The 23,607-nt window shown below is 41.3% G+C and overlaps 3 protein-coding genes across 3 annotated transcripts; 1 reads left to right on the plus strand and 2 right to left on the minus strand.

Moving 5' to 3' along the window:
- Positions 1-475: 475 nt before the first annotated feature.
- On the plus strand, positions 476-3,883 carry trim35-13 (tripartite motif containing 35-13). The gene is made up of 6 exons (XM_074656420.1): positions 476-1,161; positions 2,282-2,377; positions 2,459-2,689; positions 2,777-2,799; positions 3,092-3,210; positions 3,285-3,883. Exons 1-6 carry the CDS (start codon positions 943-945, stop codon positions 3,818-3,820), a joined length of 1,224 nt encoding a protein of 407 aa, XP_074512521.1. The 5' UTR covers positions 476-942; the 3' UTR covers positions 3,821-3,883.
- A 705-nt stretch (positions 3,884-4,588) lies between these two features.
- Positions 4,589-15,048, minus strand: slc27a1a (solute carrier family 27 member 1a). The gene is made up of 13 exons (XM_074656417.1): positions 14,563-15,048; positions 13,449-13,616; positions 11,809-12,203; positions 10,571-10,738; positions 8,647-8,716; positions 8,464-8,555; positions 8,265-8,374; positions 7,949-8,158; positions 7,745-7,871; positions 7,500-7,637; positions 7,075-7,239; positions 6,839-6,985; positions 4,589-5,637 (listed from the first exon to the last, which is right to left on the minus strand). The coding sequence occupies exons 2-13, from the start codon at positions 13,613-13,615 to the stop codon at positions 5,480-5,482; spliced, it is 1,947 nt and encodes a 648-aa protein (XP_074512518.1). The 5' UTR covers position 13,616; positions 14,563-15,048; the 3' UTR covers positions 4,589-5,479.
- Positions 15,049-15,714: 666 nt separating this feature from the next.
- ptger1c (prostaglandin E receptor 1c (subtype EP1)) lies at positions 15,715-23,588 on the minus strand. Its single transcript, XM_074656447.1, has 3 exons — positions 22,325-23,588; positions 17,465-18,361; positions 15,715-16,596 (listed from the first exon to the last, which is right to left on the minus strand). The coding sequence occupies exons 2-3, from the start codon at positions 18,359-18,361 to the stop codon at positions 16,357-16,359; spliced, it is 1,137 nt and encodes a 378-aa protein (XP_074512548.1). The 5' UTR covers positions 22,325-23,588; the 3' UTR covers positions 15,715-16,356.
- Between the last annotated feature and the right edge of the window lie 19 nt (positions 23,589-23,607).

The raw sequence follows: 23,607 nt of genomic DNA on the forward strand, positions 1-23,607 counted from the left end.
CCTCTTGGGTGGCCTTCCAGTAGAGAAAACGCGATGCAGTGCCCTCTAGGGTGTCCTTCCAGTAGAGAAAACAAGATGCATTGCCCTCTTGGGTGTCCTTCCAGTGGAGAAAATGTGATGCAGGGCCATTTAGGGTGCCCTTAAATGGAGAAAACTTGTACCCTCTAGGGTGGTCTTAAAATTAAGAAGATGCGATGCAGTGCCATACTGGCTGATAGAAATCTTTCTGCGAGCTGGTGCACCACCGCATGCAGCTGGTGCCCTTTGTATTTTTTTCGCCCCTGCCCCTCAGACAGCTCGAGTCCGCCACTGCTTTACCCACATAACTTCAGTCCAAATTGGTTACTTCTATTTATAGCCTCACCCAGAGTCTTTTTTGGGACGTTGTTTCTCCGCAATCTCTTTCATTACAACGTGACAGGTTGTTTCAACAGACTCCTCAAATAACTTAGAGGTGATCATAGCATACCATTCACTCTTCTGTCACCATTGGGCTCAGACAGGCTACCGTTTGCTCTAATCTGCACAGAGACCGTCTCTTAAATGTTAAGCCAGGTTGTCTTTTTGTGGCATGGGGTGTTTATTTGAGAAAGTGCGACGAGCATGCTCGACACAAGACAAGCATAACACGGGATATGCCTTTAGGGAGCTGAGGTATCAACACTTATTCATGAGGTCAATATGAGGTGGCCTTCCAGTCCAGAGACATGGGAGGGGCCTCCAATCCTGCCTGCTCATCAAAGCCCCCCGTGAAGAAGAATGGCCACCAGACACGCTCATCTCTAGGACGACCTTTCCTGTCCAATCTGTGGACACATCCTCAGTCAGCCTGTGGTGCTCACTTGCAGACACAGGTTCTGTAAAGCCTGCCTGAAAGACAGCCGGGGGACACAAGGCAGTGGAGATTCACACAGCTGTCCTCTGTGCGGGCGCCGGTCCTCCATGGAGCAGATCGTGATGAGCGCCATGCTGGACAAGTCCTGCCAATCCTTCAAGGAGGACAGAAGCCATAATGACCCAGAGGCTTGTAAGGAGCACGGGGAAAAGCTCACGTTGTTCTGTCTGGAGGACTTGGAGCCAATCTGTGGTGTATGTGGGAAAGCAGTTGAACACAAGGGGCACAGGCTCTATCCCATTGGGGAAGGTGCTCATGACTGTAAGGTGAGTTAAAGTTAGAGGGTCGGTCGTCCTTTGAGCTGCATATCTTCAGCAATCAGCTGCTTGGGAAATCTGGAATTACCAAAAACTTGGTAAAACTGGAAAGAATGAATATTTGTCACATTGTTTGGATGCTGAATTCGATGGATTTCTTTATAGACTAGTAAGGTCAACAACATAATATCCACAGGGCGTCTTTTCAACATTGCCTCTATGCTTTAGATCTGATTTATTAGCTATAGATCATATTTTAAAAACATCATTACATGTTTTAAAAATGCATAAAAAGCTGTAAATATTTAACATAAGCACTGCACACCCGTGTTTACAGTATAACTGTTCATTTTTTGTCATATACACAGATTGAAACGACGCCTAGGTTAAGACTAGATGTCTACTAAACTTTCACTTTTCAACCTTGAATAACCTTAATCTAAACTAAACGTCTACAGACAAATGGACGTATAATATACATCTATTAAACACATTTTCAACGTCAAATTGCTCACTATTATGTTGTTTTGCAAATTTTACAAATGAAATCTCAAAAGCTATCCATCATTCAACAAATAGAAGAAGTTGTATTTAACTACTAATATTAAATATATTAATTTACAGCTTATCAACACTTTGAAAATACATTATAATATATTGTTTGTCACTGTTTTTCTTTTTAATTTGATTTGTGCTTCTCTAGGCCTGATATGCTGATATGTGTGAAAGTGTTTGGCGGAGTTCATTCACTTTCTAATAATAGATTCATATTTTTGGTTTGCCGTCGGGGTCCGGAGAGGACTGAAACATGATTCCCACAAGGTTTCTGTGACGCTACATTCATTCTGCTCCTCATTCTTCTCTCTCGAGAAACCTAATGTGAAATCTATTGATTATATTATGTCCTTGTCTTGATTCAAAGTTGCATGAGCTCAATTTTGCTAATGTCACCAGGGCATTCGATCCTGTCTCATAGATTTGCCCCTTTAATCTGATGCATTGTGCAGCTTTGAGTGCCGTCTATAGAAGAGTATGTGGCAGCTGAAAGCCCCACATTGTGCCGACAGCTGGGCCGTCCGCCAGAATGACCTTGTTTTTAAGTGTCGATGCCTTGTCACTGACTTTTCAGGAGGAACTGAAGAACGCGCTGCTGACTTTGAAAGAGAAACTGCAGCTGTACAGGAAGGCAAAAACGGTCTGTGAGGAAATGGCAGAACATGTCAAGGTACTGTCATTACATCATGTTACTGTGAAAGCCACGGTGTGGAGGCAATGATTACCCATCAATCACTGTCTCTCTTTCCAGAGCCAGGTTGAACACACCGAGACACAGATCAGAGAGGAGTTTGACGCCCTTCACCGCTTCCTGAAGGAGCTGGAGGCCGCCAGACTCTCGGCTTTGAGGGCCGAGGAGGATCAGAAGAATCTGATGGTCAACCAGAGGTTTGAGGAGATGAACAATGAAATTTCATCTCTGTCCAACACCATCAGATTAGTGGAGCAGGAGATGAACTCTAAAGACATCCCATTTCTTAAGGTAGGCAAGATGCTGCTCCAGACAAGTCGAACAACAAATCGGAAACAGAAATGGTCTCTAAGTTGTTCTCTTCAATTTTGTTTTCAGAATTACAAGGAAACAATAAAGAGGTAAGTGTTAATACCACATCTAGGATCCAGTTAAAGAGGACCTATTATGCTTTACCCAGGAGCTCAAACAGATTGATTCATACGGAGGGTAAAAAGAGGTGCTGCAGCACAGCCGGCATGAGAAAAATAAAGCGTTTTTTGAACATTACAGCATGTTAACATTTTCTAGTAGAAACACAAAATACAAGTATGCATCTGAAAATGAGCATAACAGGTCCTCTTTAAGCATATTTTTAGGATATCGCTCTACAGACGCAATTCTCATCAATTAACTGCTGAAGTATCTTATCAGAACCTGGCGACCTTCTGCTGATCCACAAATGGTTTCTGGTGGTCTGATTGATGTGCCCAAGCACCTGGGCTCTCTGAAATATAAAGTGTGGGAGAAGATGAAGAGCATCATTAAATATAGTGAGTTCTTCAAACACCATGTTTTACTGACCAGCTCTTTTCCTGCCACATTAGTAACTTCTTTTCCTCTCCAGATCCTGTGATTCTGGATCCAAACACAGCAGCCAGCTGCTTCATCCTCTCAGAGGATCTCACAGTCGTGCAGAACTCCACCCAGATTTTCAAGCTGCCAAACAACCCAGAACGCTTCGACATCAGCGCCGAGATGCTGGCCGCCGAGGGCTACACCTCTGGACGCCACAGTTGGGACGTGGAGGTGAAGGACAACACCTACTGGGTGGTGGGAGTAGCCAGCGACTCCATCAACAGGAAGGGCAAGCACGTGCTGACGCCAGCAGGGGGATTCTGGACGATAAGGTTTCGCAATGCAGAGCACAAGGCCTGCACGGCACCATGGGAGCCGCTGAACATGACGAAGAAGCCAGAAGTGATCAGAGTAGTTTTAGACATGGACAGAGGCAAGGTGACCTTTTACGACCCCGGAGAGAGAGCGCCTCTCTACGCCTTCACAGGTGTCGTCACACCCAGAGCCTATCCCTACTTCTGCTCTGCCTGCAAAGAACATCCACTGAAGCTCCTTCCCACAAGGATACTCTTGTCAATAGACTAATTCACATTGAAGGCACGTTACAAAACATTGTTTGTATAAATATAATGCAATGAAAGAAATCAAGGGCTTGTGAAGGTGATATTTTTTTTCTTTTGCAAGAGACGATTGTGGGGAATTACAGCACTACATTGCCAAGAAAGCAGAAAAAAAATGTAGCTCTTAAAGGTTCTCTATACGATACCTAGAGCATTAATATAACAGCAAACAACTATTGTCTATGTAAAGATATAGAGGAGTAATGTTTACCTGAGCAGAGAATGAAGTCGCTCTCCCTCTGTATGTGTTGTAATCCTCGCTTCTCCTCGCTTTGTTGAACAGCCGGGCCGGCCACGCATCCCCTTTACTGCATGTGAGCGTCCCCCACTGGCTAGCTCACGCCCGCTATTCTGCTCTGCTCTTACAACAGCGATTACAGCTGATAACGCTGTCCCAACCGATGGCATCATCGCAGAAATGTAGCGCCCACCCTCCGGTTCCCAACCAGGCTAACACAGTTAGGATCTGATCACACAGACGCGTCGCTACAGGTGTGGGCAAAGTGCGTCGGGCAAAACTGCGAGCTGCGCCTGTGGAGCGGGGCTGCGTGCTTGCAACCGGGCGATCAAATGTGATTATTGGGAAAATGTGGTCTCTCTCTGTCACTCTCTCAAAGACAGTAGCCTACATGATACATGTTGTGATGTTGAGAGCCGCGCAGAGGTAATTGAACTGCTCCCAATCTCGCATTGAGTACCTTTAAGTTTTTTGAATGAATGACACGAAACAGAAATGTTTTAAAATATTTAATTTGAGTTACAACAAAAAAAAATGTAGTCTGGGAGTTTTTGAAATTGTAAATAGCTGCAACACCAATATATTACTACACTGATAAGATTTGTTACATAAAATGACAGTCACTATGTGTGACTCAGCTTTGCATGACACAAAATCACTACTGTGATTTTCACAATCTTTTGAGTTCCTCTCCAACGAAAGCATAAAAACATTTGAAACAGATCTGATGTTTCATATAAGGCACATTAGATTAACTCTTGTGTATTTGCAAACCTGTGCCAGTGTTGCTCAGAGGTTCAAACATGACAAGTGAGGTTAGTTTTCCATTGCATTTAAAAAAGACTCTATGGTTAGTGTTTTCTCTAGTAGCCACATGTACTGCATGTTGGAGTCTGGTCTTAAAAACACACATCATTAATTTCATAGCTTCACACTCAAGTATTGCTTAAACCTACAAAGACCTACTGTATACTTGCAGCATATTTCATAAATGGGAATATACCCTATAACAGTTTGACTTGATGCTACCCCACGCTGTCCTAACCACATTACTGTAATGTGTATCCTACTTCATATGGGTTGTTGTGGGAGATACCCACTCTATGTGCGGTGATGCTCAAAGGCTTTTTGAGGTGTTCATTTAATAATTAAAAACATGTTATTAAAAGGGAATAAATGCCCTCACATTATGTCCTGGTGTGTTACTCATACAGTGTTAAAACATCATCTGTAACAATCTGCCTCTATGTAAGTAGTCCTCTCAACTCAGTTCCCTGAAAGGTTAAAATCCATGCAGGTGGTGCACCAAGACACCAGCGTGTGCATCCCCTCTCTACAGCATCTCTTTAACTGAGGCACCTTCACTGACCTGCTACGGCCTCCATGTCATAGAGACATTCTTCCCTCCGCTATAGCGTTGTATAGCTCCTCGTCTACAGCCTCATAACACACGGCTCTAGTGTTCAAAAGGTAGATCTGGTCAGTGGTGAGACGTGGGTCGTATCCCTCCCTCTGCAGCCTGGTTTTCTGGATTTTAAATGTACCTATGTAGGAATGTGGAGAAACATAAAATAGATTAAGATTTGTGGATATGAAATCATCAGTGATGGTTCGTATTTTTATGAACTCAGGAGGGATATTAGGTAAGTGTACCAGCTACCACCCCTAAAAAATGCCTTGCTACCCCAGTTTTGGACAATCTGATTAAAACATATATGAAAAATGGCAAAACTCTGAATTCCGAGTGCAAGTGAACGTAGCAAGAGATGACACTCCTTGCCCCTAGACTCCACAGTTTGTTGCCAGGAGCCGCAAGAGTACACAGCTCCGTTTCTTTTCCTTTCTGTGCAAATTCTCCCGGTACCGGACGCACACAACAACTGCTGATGGCTTATTTTATCCTGTTAAATGTGTGTGAAGGGTCAACAACTTCCACTCAAAGAAAAACTGAACGGCTGCAGACGGATAATGGAGAGCTGTTTTGTTGAAGTGTGTTTTGTAACTCGTGAGGGACGGATTAAACCCAAATATTCACCGGTGCTTACGAGTGTCTCCTGATTGCCTGCAGCTATAGCAACATCTCTGAAACGGTTCATTCTGCAGACAAACATCCACGTTTTAGATCAAAGCAACATACAAAAGCACCCAGTGTAAATCCAAGTTCACACTACACGACTTTCAAAGTCACACAACTTGCTGTCTTGTAATTGGGAGTCTTTATGTCACTCCTTACAAGATCTTTCACCGGGAGGAATCCCTGATGAGATCTCCAAACTACGTTTTGTCCCGAAAACACTCAAGAAACACACGGTAAATGACGTGATACCATACGCGAGACACATTGCTGATGTTGTTATCACGTGTTCACAAAATAGCCTGTTTCCACCAGTGCCTGCACTCGTTTTTACCATTATTCCTCTAGGTACAACAACAACAACTTTGCTCCGTGTTGCAAATGCAACACATATAGTAAGTTCCTATTGTTACAGGCGACCCCTTCTTCCCCAGGTTTCCTCTCAACCCTTGTCTTGCGTTCTCATTTGCTGTAGCTTGTGGCCGGAGTCTCCAACAGGTCAAGATATTTAGCATGCTAGATATCGGGAAAGTGTCTGCGAGGCATTGGCGAGCGTCGGCTCACGACTTTGAACAGTTCACACATGGCGCTCGAACGCCGATGTGTGAGAGGCAAACAAAGATGTTTTTTTAAGTCTGTCACTTGATTATTTATCTGGATGTGCCACTGACCTGTGGTGTCCACATGTGGGGAGATTCGCAGGAACATGGGGCGAGCATACGAAGGAAGAGCTTGCTGGACGTTCTGCAAGAAACTGTTGCAGTCAAAACTCCCTGTGGTGTCTGCGATGGCAGCCATGCCCGCTTTACCTTCCACACCTGGTACGACACATGGAGATAAACGCTCGTCAGGCATTAAAGAGAATTATGGTCCCAATGTGATGCTGAAAGCAGAGTTTAACCATCACCTGGCACGGCCACGCCATACACAGCCACGTCAGTCTGACCCAGAAGACCGCTGAGCACGCCCTCCACCTCGGTGGTGGAGACGTTTTCTCCTCGCCAGCGGAACGTGTCACCGCCACGGTCACGGAAGTACATGTAGCCCATGTCATCCATCACCAGCACGTCACCTAGGGTAGACATATGGATATAAAAATAATCGGGGAAAAAACCCCTCCATGTCTGGTCAAAGCATAGCTAAACAATCATCACACATAACCCCGACTGAGAACTGACAAAAGGAAGCTTGGCAATCCAACATCGCCTTTATTTTTAGGCTTTCTTTTTCTTGAACACTTAAAAAGATTTTTAAAATGAGCAATGCATGCTGAGATGAGTCTTGTGGTGCAATATAAATATTTATTTTTAAGAAATAAAAAGGATTAGTAACCTGATAAATATGCAGAATCATTTTTCTTGAAGACATTGTGAGCGATCTTCTTCCTTGTAGCATCCTGGTTAGCGTAGCCGTCAAAACGCCGTAACGGGTCCTGTTGGTTGATACGACCCACCAGAAGCCCCGGCTCCCCTGCAAGACATGGAGGAGTCTAACGGGGTGCTTTCAGAAGATCAACACAGTTAACAATCACATACATACAAAAGCCTTATTGTAGTAGTAGTATTAGTGTTAGTTACCAGGGCGACAAGGCACACAGAGCCCCCGGCTGTCGCGAACCAGCTCCATGCTGTCCTCGTCCACCCTCACCAGACGGATCGGGTACACGTTGGGGAGAATGCGACTGTTGAATCCGCAGGCTCCAACCTGGCAGGACAACAACTCTGATAAACTCTGATCCAACTCACATTTAATCAGTGAAGACACACACAGTGATTGCTGACCTTGCCATCCATGTTGGCGATGCTGCAGTTGCATTCAGTTGCTCCGTAGAACTCGCCAATCTGCGCCACCCTAAAACGCTCCGTGAAGGCCTCCCACACACTGGGGCGCAACCCGTTCCCCACCGCCAGCCGAACTTTGTGGCCTTTTTCTGACGGCCGTACTGGCTGAGACAGGAGGTAGCGGCAGATTTCCCCGATATACTGCACCACCTGCAACGGGAGAGCAGTGTTGTTATTGTGGCAAAATAAATGTTTTATAGTTATTGATTTCATAAAATGTGCCACTTCTCAATGTTTTCCCAGCATAAGCTCTTACAGTGCAGTTGTACTTAATGCAATCTTCCCAGAAGCGGCTGGCAGAGAATTTCTTCTTCACTACCACAGTGAGGCCGTGGATCAGACACTGACCGACCCCCATGATGTTACCTGGCGAGAAGAGAAAGCTAACACTTCGGTTATGCAAACCTAAAGAGGGAGACTGTATTGGTGAAGAGCTGGAGCCTGCCATCACATACCTGCTGAGTGGTAGAGAGGCAGGCAGTCATAGATGACGTCAACAGGACTCATGCGAAAGGCGAAATACCCAAAAGCAGCAATTCTGTAGTAACTGTTGTGGTAACACAGGAGAGATTCTCAGACATCCATCATTAGCTGTAACGACCCTTAAGAAGAGTGAAGCTTTTATGTGAGTAACGTACCGACTGTGTACCACAATGGCAGCCTTGGGCATTCCCGTGGTTCCGGAGGTGTAAATATAAAATAGACGGTCTGCAGAAGAGAATACAGTAGAGCATTACAATTGCACACAGCAAGTTTAAGATCCATACAGGCGTCTTAACAGCATTTCAGTCACTGCTGGAACAGTGAAAACAGAATCTTTCAATATCAAATGAGGACTGGCTGGATGTGTGTAAATTTCAATGCAAATGGAAATGCACCAACTTTCAAATGTGCCCGGAGTTTTGGTGGAAGTGTGTGAATGCACATTTTGCTGAAGGGGATGCCAAATGTTGGACAAAGTGTGGTTTTGGGAAGCAAATCGCTGGCATATATGTTGGGAGTGATAGTACCTTTCTGGGCACAGTTTCACAAAGCACTAAAAAGCGTACTTAACACTGATCTGCCCTCCCAATTTTCCAGATTATTTCTCAAAAATGTTGATTTTCAGGCAAGACATCCTGATATATATATATATATATATATATATATATATATATATATATATTAACATTTAATAGCTAGACTGGATATTCATTAGAGATAACGCAACTGAATTTAGTTAGAATGACGTTGTAGATATCTCTAACTGGAGTTTTGACAAGGTGAAATGATGTTGCAGATATCTGGAATTACGTCAGCGGAAGCTATTCAAACACACTGGCGCTGCACTGCAGCCGTATGGGTTTATAAAGCGTGTTTAGAGACAATAAATCTACAATACGCTGTAAATTTCTACCACAACTCTCTAGTGAATGAAGCTCTCGTTCGCCACAAATTCCTTGATGATAAGCTCTTTTTATTTCATGTCATTTTCTAACTATCTTATCCACATCAGTCCCTGAGCACTCGTCTCACAGCCGGCTGCACATAGAGACCGATGTTATGTGTCCAGCTCGGAGGACGGCTAGTTTTGATTAAAATGAGGTTGTAGCTCGTTGTCTACCTTACTACGGTTAGAAAGAGCCGTCGTTTGTGTTTTAACCATGTTAGGTTAAAACCTAGGAGTTACTGATCCAGGAAGTTGCATCTGTGAATATCTTTCCAACTTTTTTTTTAATCTTTCCAACAAGCAAAAGCTTCTGCTAACACTGTTCAAATGCTTTGTTGGGCCAATATCCAATGGCCTTGCATGAGCAACGTCATGCACAACAATTCTGACTAGTCATAATGACGTTGGAGATACCTGTAACTGTTATTTGGGATGGTCAAAACTGAATTACAGATATCTCTATCTGTTGTTTTTAACCAGGCAATATTGTTTTAGTTTAGCTTTAGTTTTTCTTGAAGGATATTCAGTTTTAGTTTACTATAATAACCCTGAGTCACATAATTACTGGGAAACAATTTCAGATCAGAAACTAGACAGCAGAGTGACAAAAATGAATTACTGTGGACACACACACAGGCAGCTGTGGCTCAGAGGGTAGAGCAGGTTGTCCACCAATCGGAAGGTCGGTGGTTCGATCCCCGGCTGCTCCGGGTCACATGTCGATGTGTCCTTGAGCAAGACACTTAACCCCAAATTGCTCCCGGAGGCATTGCCATCGGTGTGTGAATGAGTATTTAGATTAAATCCTGATGGGCAAAGTTGGCACCTTAGTAGCCTCTGCCATCAGTGTATGAATGTGTGTGTGAATGGGTGAATACTGACATGTAGTGTAAAGCGCTTTGAGTGGTCGGAAGACTAGAAAAGCGCTATATAAGTCCAAGTCCATTTACCAAGTCCATTTACACTTTGGGAATTCAAAATAGAGCAAAAAAAACAAAAACAAAAGGTTATCAGCCAAACACAGTATAAGGAAATAGTTTGAAGAGGGTATTTAAAGGGAAACCACTAATTAATATACAGATTAAGTCTTAGACAGAGTCACAGCGGAGTTCAGTGATATATAAAATACTCACCGTTCATGCCTTTCGGGGGAACACAAGGTGAAGGAGGATGTCGAGGTGAAGAGGCTAAAACTGGGTCCAGAGGTTGAGCAGCCAGTCGGGCCAGATGTTCTGCACTGAGTTCCCCCGTACTAAACCGTACCATGGACTGAGCGATGGAGGAACTGACCTCAAACATGGCTGAACAGGACAGAGATGGGACAGGAGTCAGGTTAGTTTATTCATTTTAGTTTGAATAAATACATTATTAATATTGTGAGTGAAATTAATGTAATTATATGCTGTAACAATGAAACTTCAGTGAATGATCCTTTTTGTATTTCAAACGAATTATAATTTGGTTTCTGAAGCCAAGATGCCTTTAAAACTGAAACATCACAGACAAAGGCAGAGAAAACTGACATCTGAGGAACAAATGGTGTGCTGGTCAAATAATTCAAACATTCACAGTAAATATAGTAAAGACACACACACACAAACCCACACACAGAGAAACCACAGAGACAAAGGAGTGATGTGTTTGTATTGTAACAGAGAACCAACAGAATCAAATGTTATTTTAAAAAGAGATGACATAGGAGGAGTTTTACTGGCACTGTGATCACCAACAACACGTCCTGACCACATGACATAATGGAGACACAGTCATTATTACAGTTTATGCTCCACACACAATTAACATATGAATAAGTGTGACACCACAGGACGAAATGTTGACAACCTCACATGATCTTACTCTAGAGCTGCAACAATTAATCGATTAGTTGTCAGGTATTAAAATAATTGCCAACTATTTTGATAATCGATTTGAGTACTTTTTTAGGAAAAAAAAAAGTCAAAATTGTCTGATTCCAGCTTCTTCAATGTGAATATTTACTGGTTTCTTTAGTCTTCTATGACAGTAAACTCAATATATTTGAGTTGAGGACGTCATCTTGGGCTTTGGGAAACACTGATCGATATTTTTCACCAATTTCTGACATTTAATGAACCAAACAGTTAATCGATTAATCGAGAAAATGATCGTCAGATGAATTGATTGAATTGAATGAATTAAAAGAAAATGATCGTTAGTTGCAGCCCTGTCTTACAAATGAATGTGTTGCAGAGTTTAGTAATCATCTGCTTCTAAAATGATTTACTGAATAAGAGGTAAGATATTGTCCTGTAAAAACAGCATTGTATAATGTGACCCCTCCATTGATTCAGAATTAAAACCTAATTTCCTACCTTGTTAAACAAATTCTTACCATCAGCCAGCTCCGCTCCAAACACAATCGCCCGTGACCCCGATACCCCGATGCAGTGCAGGAGGGAATCATGGCGGAGGTTGAAGTTGATGAGCGCAGCTTCCACCCCGACCTTGGCCAAGCCCAGCCAGAGCGCCACCTGCAACGGCCTGCTCTCCATGAAGAGGGCCACCACGTCCCCGGAGACCCACCCCTGACCTCTCGCCCAGTGGGCAACAGCATTTGACAGCTCGTCCAGCTGGGCGAAGGTCCAAGTTTCCCCTGTGGCCTCGTATATCAGTGCTGGTTTATCTGGGTGACGTTTTACCGTCTGGGCGAATATGGAAGGTATGTTACTTCCATTGCGCATGTAGCGCCACAAAGCCACCTTCACTCTCAACAGCACATAGAGGCCACTGGGGGTCAGAGGAGGGAGAAAAGAGGTAAGTAGGATGTAAACCGTGGCCATTTTCTCACTGATGATTGGAATGATGATAGAGATATCTATCGGCAGCACTGTAAATTATATGCTCAGGCAAATATGTTGCTTCGGAAGTTCAGTATGTGTTCTGTAAATGTAAAATGTTCATTATTTAGAGCTTTCTGCACGCCTTTGTTTTAGGGTGACCAGGTCTCCCACTTTACGAGGGACTCTACAGCATTTTTATCCCTTGTCCCACATATTGAGACGATGTCCCACATTTTCATTGGCTCTAATTTTCAAAAGTCAAACCACTGCAGGACAGACGCTGTCATCAAGTCTGTCATCACAGCGCCACAAATGCCATTGTGAAAATAAACACACTAAACTAAGGTGGAGGACACTAAAAAAATGAAATGAAAACCCTCAGTTAGCTAATGCGACATGTTGGGCTAGCTAACTACACCTAACTAGCTAAAAAGACAGACAAACAGATTTATCAGTTTGCTGCACAGACTCAAACGAGCATGAGTGCGCCTGCGCTAGCTTGGATGATGACGTATGACCTTCAGCTTCTACTATAGTCATAAGTCATATTCCCATTTTACCAACGACCTTCTTTTTTAAACTTTGAGGACAAAATTATTTGTCATAAAGATACAAATTTTGGCAAACAGTGTGGCTTATCAACTTAGTCTGGAAATGACTCAAATAAAAGGCCATCAGACTTTTAAATAGATAATTCATACAACATCTTCTCACACAAAAAGTAACTCAATCATATATCTTATACTGTATATACTGTTTATGTTCTTAATGTATATGTTCTTAATATGCCTTGTACAAAGTATTTTTCCTTTTATAATTGTAATATAACTTATTATTTTTAATGGAGCTTCCAAGCAAAAAGAATTTTACATGATTTTACTTGTATAACCGGAGTGACAATAAACATCTTGAATCTTGAAATCTTGAATCTAAATATGAAATATCACAGAAATAACAAAAATACACTGGAGGGATGGCTTTAAGCAGCCCAAGCAAGAACTGCACTTGGTACTCATCCAAGCTGCCTACATATGAATGGCTGTTTCTTTTTAATTGAATGATGAATAGCTGTGGTTTTATCTTGTTATGTTTTCTTTTCTTTTCTTGCCATGGACACTTCCTGTGTGTCTGAAATAAAGTTTGAATTGATTGAACTGAAACCACAAAAAGCATATATTTGGGACTAACTTACATGATGTCTCTCTTGGCTGTGCGTGCTGCAATGTAGAAGTACTTCCAGCTCCTTGTGCCCAGATAAACACCAAGGCCTGCTGCCAGGCTCCAGGACCAGGACACCCCAAAGAGACGCAACAGTCCCATGGACCCCAGAGAGGCTGAGACACTCGCCGCATTGTGCATTCTTGTCATGGATGGTGAGAGGGGGGAAAAAAAGGGAGAAAGATGGGCTTCTTTTAGGAGAGAGTGGTACACACAAGTTCATACAAACTTTAAAGATAATAGCTCAAAGTTATCCCACATAACCAGCTCACATTTAAGCTGTTACACATACAAATACTCAGGTCGTGCGACGTTTACTTTCCTCACAGACTCAGATCATTTGGAGCCAGTAGCCAGATTATTTTTCTATTTTTGGTTCAGTGATTCAGTGTCCTGTTGTACTGCAGTACAGCCTGGCTCAGTAGTATATCTGTAAAACTTAAAACTAAACTTTATAGCCAAATCAAAATCTGAGAATTAAGTCATATTACAAGAAGAAAGTCGTAATATTAAGAGAAGTCATAACTTTACGAGAAAAAACTAAATAACTATAACTATTAATAGTAATATTATATATATTATAACTAGTAATAAATTATTACTTTATAATATTCTGACTTTATTCTCATAATATTACAACTTTTTTCTCCTAAACTAATGACTTTATTCTCATAATACTACAACTTTTTTTCTTGTAAACTAATGACTTTATTCTCGTAATATTATGACATTATTCTTGAAATCTCAGATTAAATTTGTTTCCTCGATGTGGCCCTAATACTCCGTCGTACCATAGACCTACAACAATGATGAATACAAATGAAAATGTAAACAAAAAACAGTTATTCATTTCCACTATTCTTTTTATAAATCCACTGGAGAGGAGCTAAAGAGCCTCATGTGGCTCCAGAGCTGCAGCTTGCTGACCTCTGGTCTAACGTAACGTGATGTCTATTGTATGTGTACGTGTCTCAAACAGCTGTCTAAAGGATGCAAAATGAATTCAGTGCAAACTGACAGTAAAGTCGTATCGTGACGTATCTACTAACCGTTAGCTAGCTAACATCCAGACGTTGAACACAACTTACCTCCGAGTCAACAGACTGAAGCGATGTCACCTTTCACCCAATAAACCCGCCGGCCGGTCCCAGACGGGCACAAACTTGGGTAATTTACTTTAACGGGAAATTAACGGGAGTAGTTAGACCGTCATCCGGATGTCGAAAGCGTCGAGTAGATTAACGGTTTTTACAAGCTAACGGCCGTTTTTTAAACTGTCAAACTGTTTGACCGTTGATGACAGTTGGAACTGTTAACGGACGTTTAGTCGGCTAGTAACAATTAACGCCGACATTCACACGACATTTGTAAAATATGTCAAACGTATGTGAAGGAGTCCTGTCGGTTGACATCTACGGGGTCATTATTTGTGCCCCGAAATGCGATAAAAGTGGCCGAAAACTGAGTGAGGACGCAGAGATGCAGAGGAGCGACTCAGCCTATTTTCTGTACCTCCATATTGAATGGAGTCATTGCTAAAGAAGCCCCGCCCATCCCGTGGTGTGACGGCTTCTAGCGCGGCTCAGCGATTGGTCGAACCGGACGCCTGTCAAGCTTTTCCTCAATTCTGATTGGCCGATATTAATTCCGCCCTGTGTTTCCCAACCACCAGTTTTGCAGGTGGCTTGCTATTGATAGTAGCACCGGCACAGACTACTAACTAACATGTTGTGAAAGTCTGTTCTAGTTGATGGGAATTCAGGCTCTTTTTAATGAGCCACATCATTTGGCTCAGCTCACCAAGAAGAGCCGGCTCTTTCGGCTTTATTTTTAGGAACTTTTAATACATTTCTCTGTCTGTATTATTATTTTTTTTATACATAGTTTCTTTTTCTTTTTTTGTCAAATTCAGTGTTTTCTTCTCCCTGATGCTTGGTATTGTTCTATTAGCTCTTTGGTTGTTTTAACACTGTACTTTTCTAATGCAGGACGAGGCTGTTCAGCTGCCCTTATCCTGTTTATATATTATTTATAATAATAGTAATATTATGTTTAAAATATAATAAATAACAGTTTAGTTTTCTTCACAGAAATGAATGAGACAGGCCAACTGTATATATATATATAAATATATATATATATAAATGTTGTGAAAGTCTGTTCTAGTGATGGGAATTCAGGCTATTTTTAGTGAGCCAGATCATTTGGCTCAGAGCCGGCTCTTTGGGCTCCCACACGGCTCTTCGTTTTTACCACTTCTGCCTTTTATAATTCAGCCAAATTTAGCACTGTTTTGACCTATGATTAGTATGTGTGCACATACATCACTTAAATTATTCAATATAATTATACTAAACCTTATAATTTCCAGAATATCATAATTTTACATGCTGATTCGTTTCCGACTGTCACTCATCTTGTCTGCTATTCGCGCACCGCACTCCTCTCTCTTTCTCTCTTCCTCTTCCTCCTGCTCTGTACCTGTAGACTGCCAGCGTGCCGCACTTGCTTGATGGTATGATCCTTGTCTGTCATCACCTGATTGGTCGCACGGACGTCATTAACACAACATTCAGTCACAGTCAGTGCATGGAGTGCCCGTGGTGCGGAGGAGATCGTCCTATCATTCTGCCTTGAATTAATTAAAGAAAAAAAAAAAAAAAAGGCTCTCGGACAGGAGCCGGCTCTTATCGTTCACTTAAAAGAGCCGGCTCAATGAACCGGCTCGTTCGCGACCAACACATCACTAGTCTGTTCCCATCTCACATTCACATACTGCTGCTCTTGGCTTGGCTCAATATGACCCTCCTCACCAAGTTGAAAGTAACACAGCAAAGTTTTTTCACATAATTTATTTCAAAAAGTCTCAAGTGCAACATGGGTCATTGCAGACTGAAGGCCTGCCTGTTTGTGTCTGCACAGGAGGACCTGTTTTCTGTCACTGTGTTTCTCTGTGTGTAAAAAGCACAGAAAACTCTGAAAAGCACTGCCCTCCTCAGTAAGATGTAAACCCAAGGGTCCAGGATCTGATTCCAGGCAGCCATACGTAAACCCAGGAGAACGAACCCGTCTTTCTCGTGGGCTGAGGTTCTTTGGTTGAACTGCATCACAAGAATGTGGATCTATATTGAAGGAGACACACACAATAAACGCATGAGGTTTACTTTATCATCTACAGTATTCTTAAAGAGGACACATTATGCTCATTTTCAGGTGCATACTTGTATTTTTGGTTTCGACTAGAATAGGTTTTCATGATTTAATGTGCAAAAACGCTTTATTTTTCTCATACCGGCCGTGCTGCAGTACGACAGAGTATTACGGCTACATTTCGAGAATAAAGTCATGATATTTCAAGAAAAACAAAGTCGTGATATTACGAGAATAAAGTCAAAACTTTACGAGAAAAAAGTCGTAATATTGCGAGAAAAAAAGTAATTTCAAGTCCCATCTGGTAAGATAACGTTTCCTTTGTGCGTGGTCATAGCTAAGTTAGTTAGGTAGCTAGCTATTGTTGGTGACATACATAGTGCGAGACAAGATATGTAGTTCACTGAGCGGTTTCACACAAAATTAAATGATACTACGAAAAACTTTCTTGACTTGAAAAATTATCTTTTCAATTGACAAACATCATAGCGCACTTCAAATGGGATCAAAAAATTATTTGTCTCTCGCCATTGATTACCGTACATATTTTTAAAAAAAATGATGTCCACCGGAAGGGGCGGGACTTCGCCGCTCTATTATGCAAATGTGTTACCTGGTGACATCACCCCGTTACGGAAGAAAAGGCGGGATTTCAAGCAAGGCGTTTAAGGCAGTTCAGGAGCAGTGTTTCTGTAGAGAGGGCTTAGTAACTTTGCACACCTTTCACATGCACTAAAACTATATAACACACTAAAGGTAAGGGAAAAAGCACAATAGGTCCTCTTTAAAGGTGGAATGATTCTAGAAACAAATTCTGCAATCTAAAAGAGTAGTACTCACGAGAAATGGACTCCAGCATACACAGGAAACCACAGTGATCACAGCCAGTTGCACCATCATCTCCACATCCAACGACCAAAACAAGGAGGAAGACGAGGCACGACGAGTGCAGCGAGCTGCTGATTCAGCATCAACATTGTGGGCCTTCATTCTGGCTTGCAGCAACACCAGGCCACTCAGGATGTTGCAGAGTAGAGAAAGAGTGAGCGCAGCGAGGCCCAGACAGGAGAAGGCCAGAGCCAGGTTGGTGTCTGCTGTAGACCGTGGACCATGGATGGGCAAGAAACACCATGTCCCAGGAAACTGGGTAGTGTAAGTCCCCACCGCAAAGAAAGGTAGAACAGCCAGCACAAGTGCAAGAGAGGACAGAAATAACACAACTCGCCACACATGACCCAATGTGATCATAGCGGCGTGGAAGAAGGGCTGTGTGATGGCCACGCAGCGCTCCACTGCCATGGCACAACCCAGCAGCAAAGGGCATAACCCAAAAAACACCATACTCGCCCCAAATATCTGACAGAACTCTTTGGTGGGCTTCCTCTGGTCCATGTGCAGATACAAAGCAAAGGCGCCTGGGATCACATGACCCGCAAGGTCAGCCAAAAGCAAAACCACTGTTAGTAGCAGAAACGGTGCTTTGGATTTGCGGCGAAATCGGACGCGGGATTTAGCCAGGATGCCCAGAGCCGTGAGGTTGGAGACGGCGCCAAATGTCATAGTGAAGCAGGACATCCCTAAATTTGGAGATTTGACGGACAGCCAGGCGCTGCTGTTCAGCCAGGGACCCGGCTGTTCAGAGGAGTTGATCTTCAGGTTCTGGTGGAGGATGGATGGCGTGGAAGAGCTAGAAAATGACGTCATGAGTATAGATGACATCCTCATCTTCAGTGTCATCTACAGAGAATTACAGATTAAAATACTTCCATTAGTTCAAACAAAGCCGCTGAGAGATCATTTTTAGCTGTTTTTATGTCATCCTGTTCTGATGTCCAATGGTTCCCAACCTTTTTCCTATAGGGACCCCTTTTCATATTTTATGGATATTTCATATTATATTCAATGCATAACAATAACAGTACAGGACAACTGATAAACTGTACAATTAACCCAAATAGGGAACACAATAACAGCAGGAGGTTTGTGTAAAACGAGTGATTTGAATGAATTTTGAGCAGATTATTTCCTGTGAATATTTCATCAGAGATGAGTTTTCATGTTATTTTTAGGAACTTTTCATACATTTCTCTGTCTGTATCATGTATTTTTTTTATACATACTTAGTAGGCTTCTTTTTTTTCCAAATTCAGTGTTTTCTTCTCCCTGACGCTTGGTATTGTTCTATCAGCTCTTTGATTGTTTTAACAGCGTACTTTTCTACTGCAGGACGAGGCTGTTTAGCAGAGGGAAGATAACTTATGTTCAGGTCTTCACAGTGCCCTTAGATAATAATCCAAACTTTAAAATGTAATAAATACTTTTTCCTCACAGCAATGAATGAAATCCTGAGATTATAGGTCAATTGTATATACATATTTTTAAAGTTGTCATACATGATTTAAATTCAAGACCCCCTGTGAAGCTTTGGTGACCCCTAATGGGGGTCAGGACTAAAAGGTCTCTCAAGTAATTCATCGACAGCAGGACAACAGAGAAGTCTTAAATGCTAAACCGTGTACTAGTGAATGCTATGATACATGTTTCTCTGGGCCACTCAAACACTGATTACAACAAGTGACACTTTGGATTTAGAGCTGAATTAGAAGAGCTACTACTGCCCAGACAATGATATGAAGAATAATATGAAGAGTGGATGAAACGCTGCCAAAGTCTTTTCACAGTGTCGTGCTTGCTTGGAGTACACAAATAGATCCATTCTCACAAATGCAAACTTTAAAAAACGTGGCTGCTCATGGACAATGTATAAGAAACATTTATTGCAGTGTGTCATATTTGTAGGATATTTTAAGGATTGTCACGGAGGGTGGAAAGATTTGTAGCGAGACACACGAGAAAGGCCGCAGGTCAGGTTTAAATACAGAACATACTGTGTAGCTGATGCTCCGAGGAGAGGATTGTAAAACTGTTAACGAACTTTACTGACATTTGTGGTGTGGAAATGTGGGGAACTTGTGTCATTTCTGCTGATTTTATTTGGTTTGCACAACCGGCTCTCAGACCAGACATTGTGTACGACTGTTTCACAAAATGTTCTTCTTTTCAACTCATTTGCTTTCCACCCTTCAGATGTCTCATCTGCCATAAACCTACCTTGCTTATTTATTTATTTATTTATATTACTCCTCGCTTGGCTGGTTCCCGAACTCAATGATTTATTCTTTGTGATTTTGGGTCTCAAACATTTATTCAAATCAGACAATCTGAGAAGTTCAAAGACTTCTGAATCTGTGACAAGGGGCCACAAGTGAACACTGCTTTATTTTCTTTCAAAGGTCTTTTTTTTTACTGATTATCAGTAATGAATTAAACAGCAACTGTACAGTGAAAATTATTTGTTTTGCCCAACAACACTCACAACACATCCATCTGCTCACACAAGAAACACATAGGAAACCACAACCGACCACAGAAAATATATTCTAAATTTTGGATAAATAATAGAGAGAAAATATCTATAATACACCTTAATAGTAACAGAAAAAATAAGTCGAGAGATAAAGGAAATAGAAAATTGGTAAATAGGATAGGAAAAGAAAAATAATAAAATAAATAAAAATAACATTTAAATAAATAAAATACTACTTTTAATAATTATTATTTTAAAGAATATATATAAATAAAATAAAATGACAAAAACAAAAATAAAAAAGATACTCAGAGATTACTGCATTTGGTATAGCACTGCTTTATTTTAAGGGGTCACAAGCCAAAAAGGTTTGGAACCACTGTCCTAACTCATTACTCTATGTCAGATACTAGTATTTTGGTTTTGGCCAAACTGCCATCATCTGTGTGCCTCAACTGTCTGTGATGGAAAGAGAGAGTTTGGGTTTTAAACTGTGAACTCCATAATAACTTAGAATCACTCGCCTCTTTTTTGAGCTAATCACCATGTACAGTAAGAGGCTTTGAAGCAAACCTGAAGAGAAACTAAACTCACGGATGATTTTAAACAGCAAACGTTGGCAGCAACAGTCTTGTATTTGTTCTGCTACCTGATATTTGATATCATTAAACCTGAACCAGCAGAACGTGCCGCCGATGTGCATTAGCAGTTTTCATCCTTGTGTGATACATCATGCATCATTAAAACAGATAGCTCCTGTTATAGGAGGAGTTTTATTGCTGTAACGTTTCGAGCACCAGGCTCTTCTTCAGAATTGAGACACGAGGCTTGATATTCCTAACAGGTTAATTGATTCTCAGCAGTGATGTGCACAGACTTTCTTAGTAGCTATACGTGATAGAAATCTTAGAAGAGGTTCCAGGAGCTGATGTGTATATATTATATAAGAAAACAAGAAGGAAGTCAAAACTGCAGCTAAAATTGGGTAGCAGGGAGCCAACAAACTGGGGAACTCTTGCGAGATGTTTAAGGTTAGGCATTGACCTTGAATAGTTAAGGTCAGGATAGGTCGTCGGGTAGCGAGTCTCACAAGAAGTTTTGCAAGTTTTTGCAGATAAGATTTAGCAATTTGCCGGCTCCCTTCTAGACACGACCCTAAAATCAATCTTCCCTTCCATCTTCTGCTGAGACGGCCAACAGAATCCTTTGGATCTTGAAACCTGTCAGTAACTCAAGCAGTCAGTTTGTTTTATCATCTTTAAAAAAAAAAAATCTCTACAAAGTATTTGCATTTCTCTCTGTAACCTCTCTCTCGTACGGCATCAGTAGTCTGCGTACTTCACACAGAGAGAAGCATTTTCCCTGGAGTGTGTGAGGAAGCTTCCGACAGAGGAACTGCACGATTAAAAGTAATCCAGGGGTTTTATTGAGGATTGAGAGGATGTTGTAACAAAAGAAAGTTGTCTTGTCGACCATGATATAATTTACCATGGAAATTCTTCAGACAGATACTGGATATCTTTTCTCAAACATCACGACCCTTGTTTAATTCTTCTTTTACTCTGTTCCTTAAACAGAACGAAACATTTATCAACAAGTCAGGCATAATAAAGGACTGGCCAGCTGACTTCAGGGTTAGTGCTTTTTTCTGCCTCAAATATAGGTATCAGGATGTCTGAATCTCTCTTTGACTCCTCACAACTTGAGATTCTTGAGATATATTTGTTCGCACAATAAGACAAAGCAGCAGAAACACAACAAAAGAAAAGAAGTTGTTCAGGTGAGATTAAAAGGAATGTGAAGGAATTTCAGCTCAATAAGTATTATAATAAGCAAATACAAAAGTCATATAATCAACAAAAGTAAACAAACAAGCAAACATAAAATGCAAAAGCAAACATAAAGTAAGCAACATAAATCAAGCAGAAACTAAATAAATAAAATATATGTATGTATGAGTGTGTGTATGAGAGTGTGTGTGCACACTTGTGTTCAGTCCTTACAAGACGGAAGGCTCAATTATACTCAGATAAGATCAGTACGAATAGTTTAGTTCATCAGAAAGCCTATATGAGCCAATATTTGAAAGCCTATATTTGAAATTCTTGAGTGAGGAAGACTAAATAGCAGTCTGAATATACTGTAGAAGAACTGGAGAACTGACAGAGCCTAATACGAAGCTCATTCATACGAGCTCTCACTGAAAATGAAAGTGGATTAAATAGCTGAAATCAAGGAGAAATCCTTTAGAGATTCACTTTCCCTTAGACTAATTTGCTTCCATCTATTAAGCAAATTACCTGAAATGGTTCTGAATAATAAATGAAACTTACCTTCAGAAGACTCTGTGGATTATTTGGGATGGCTCAGAGTAAATGAAAGAGAATACGAATACGTCTCTCTCGTCCGCAGAGCTGCCTGGCGTTCAGTACTAATCACTATTATTCACAATCATTAGCTCTCCTCCTCCTCCTCCCTTTCTTTTCTCCTGCCTTTCTGATAGATTCTCCTTCTCCCTGGTCTAGCTCTTTCTCTCTCTCTCTCTCTCTCTCTCTCTCCAGAGGTTTGGCAGCTATTTTATCTCTACATGCCGGATCTGCATTTTCCATCCTCTTTCCCCATCTGGATGTGGTCCTTCCATCTATTCCTCCTCTGCTGATCATTTCTACCAGAGGTGATCTCAGCCATCACTTTCATTCTGTGGTATTGATCCAGTGCTATAGCTGAATAATTCAACAGTGAAAAAAACAGTCAGGTATTGCTTCTTATTTACTTTCTCAAATTCTCTTCTACCATGACGATTATCACCAGTCACATAAACACACAGTGAAGCGCAGAGAGGGACATCAGAGGAGTTTGATAGTGTGTGATGATGATGATGAGGTGCCTCAAGGGTTTCTGGTACAAATGCATCAAAGATTAACCAGCAGTGACTCCACCAAGGTTTGTACATTTTACAGATCTGTTCTGAAAGATGATGTTTTTAGGACTATTTCAAGTTTGTTTGCTCGTTAAAATTTAAGCAGCAATTTTGAGACTTCAGAGTTGTTTTTGAGACAATTGTGTCTGCATCACAAACAGGAAGGAAGAGGAGATAATCTTCTATTTCCTCTATATGTAGGAGTGTTTTCGGCTTTTAAGTCGACCAGCCGGATGAGTGAAATGTACATGACATGAAGGTGGAAATATGCAATATCAATGTATAACACTGTGCAATACCCATATCCTGTACAATATCAACATTTCATATTTCATGTGCAATAATGTCCGTGTACTACTATATTTTTTACTGCTATATTTGTATATATTTTACATTTGTTTTAAATTTTTTACTGTTTGTATATTATTACATTTTTATTGCTTACTTTTTTTTTTAATTATATCTTGTTCTTTACTGATGCTTCTTGTTGTTTGTCCCCTTTGCTGATGTAATCCTGCAAATGTCCCCGCTGTGGGACTAATAAAAGATTATTATATCTCATCTTAAATGAAGATAATATCATTGCATGTGTTTTGAGATGAATTTCTGTTTGCTCTTGTTGCTATTTCCGCTAAATCCGGGCTCCGACATCAAGAACTTTAAAGTAAAAGAATAAATAAATAAAAGAATAAATTA

Source organism: Sebastes fasciatus, chromosome 13 (assembly GCF_043250625.1).
Source record: "Sebastes fasciatus isolate fSebFas1 chromosome 13, fSebFas1.pri, whole genome shotgun sequence".
NCBI lineage: Eukaryota > Metazoa > Chordata > Actinopteri > Perciformes > Sebastidae > Sebastes > Sebastes fasciatus.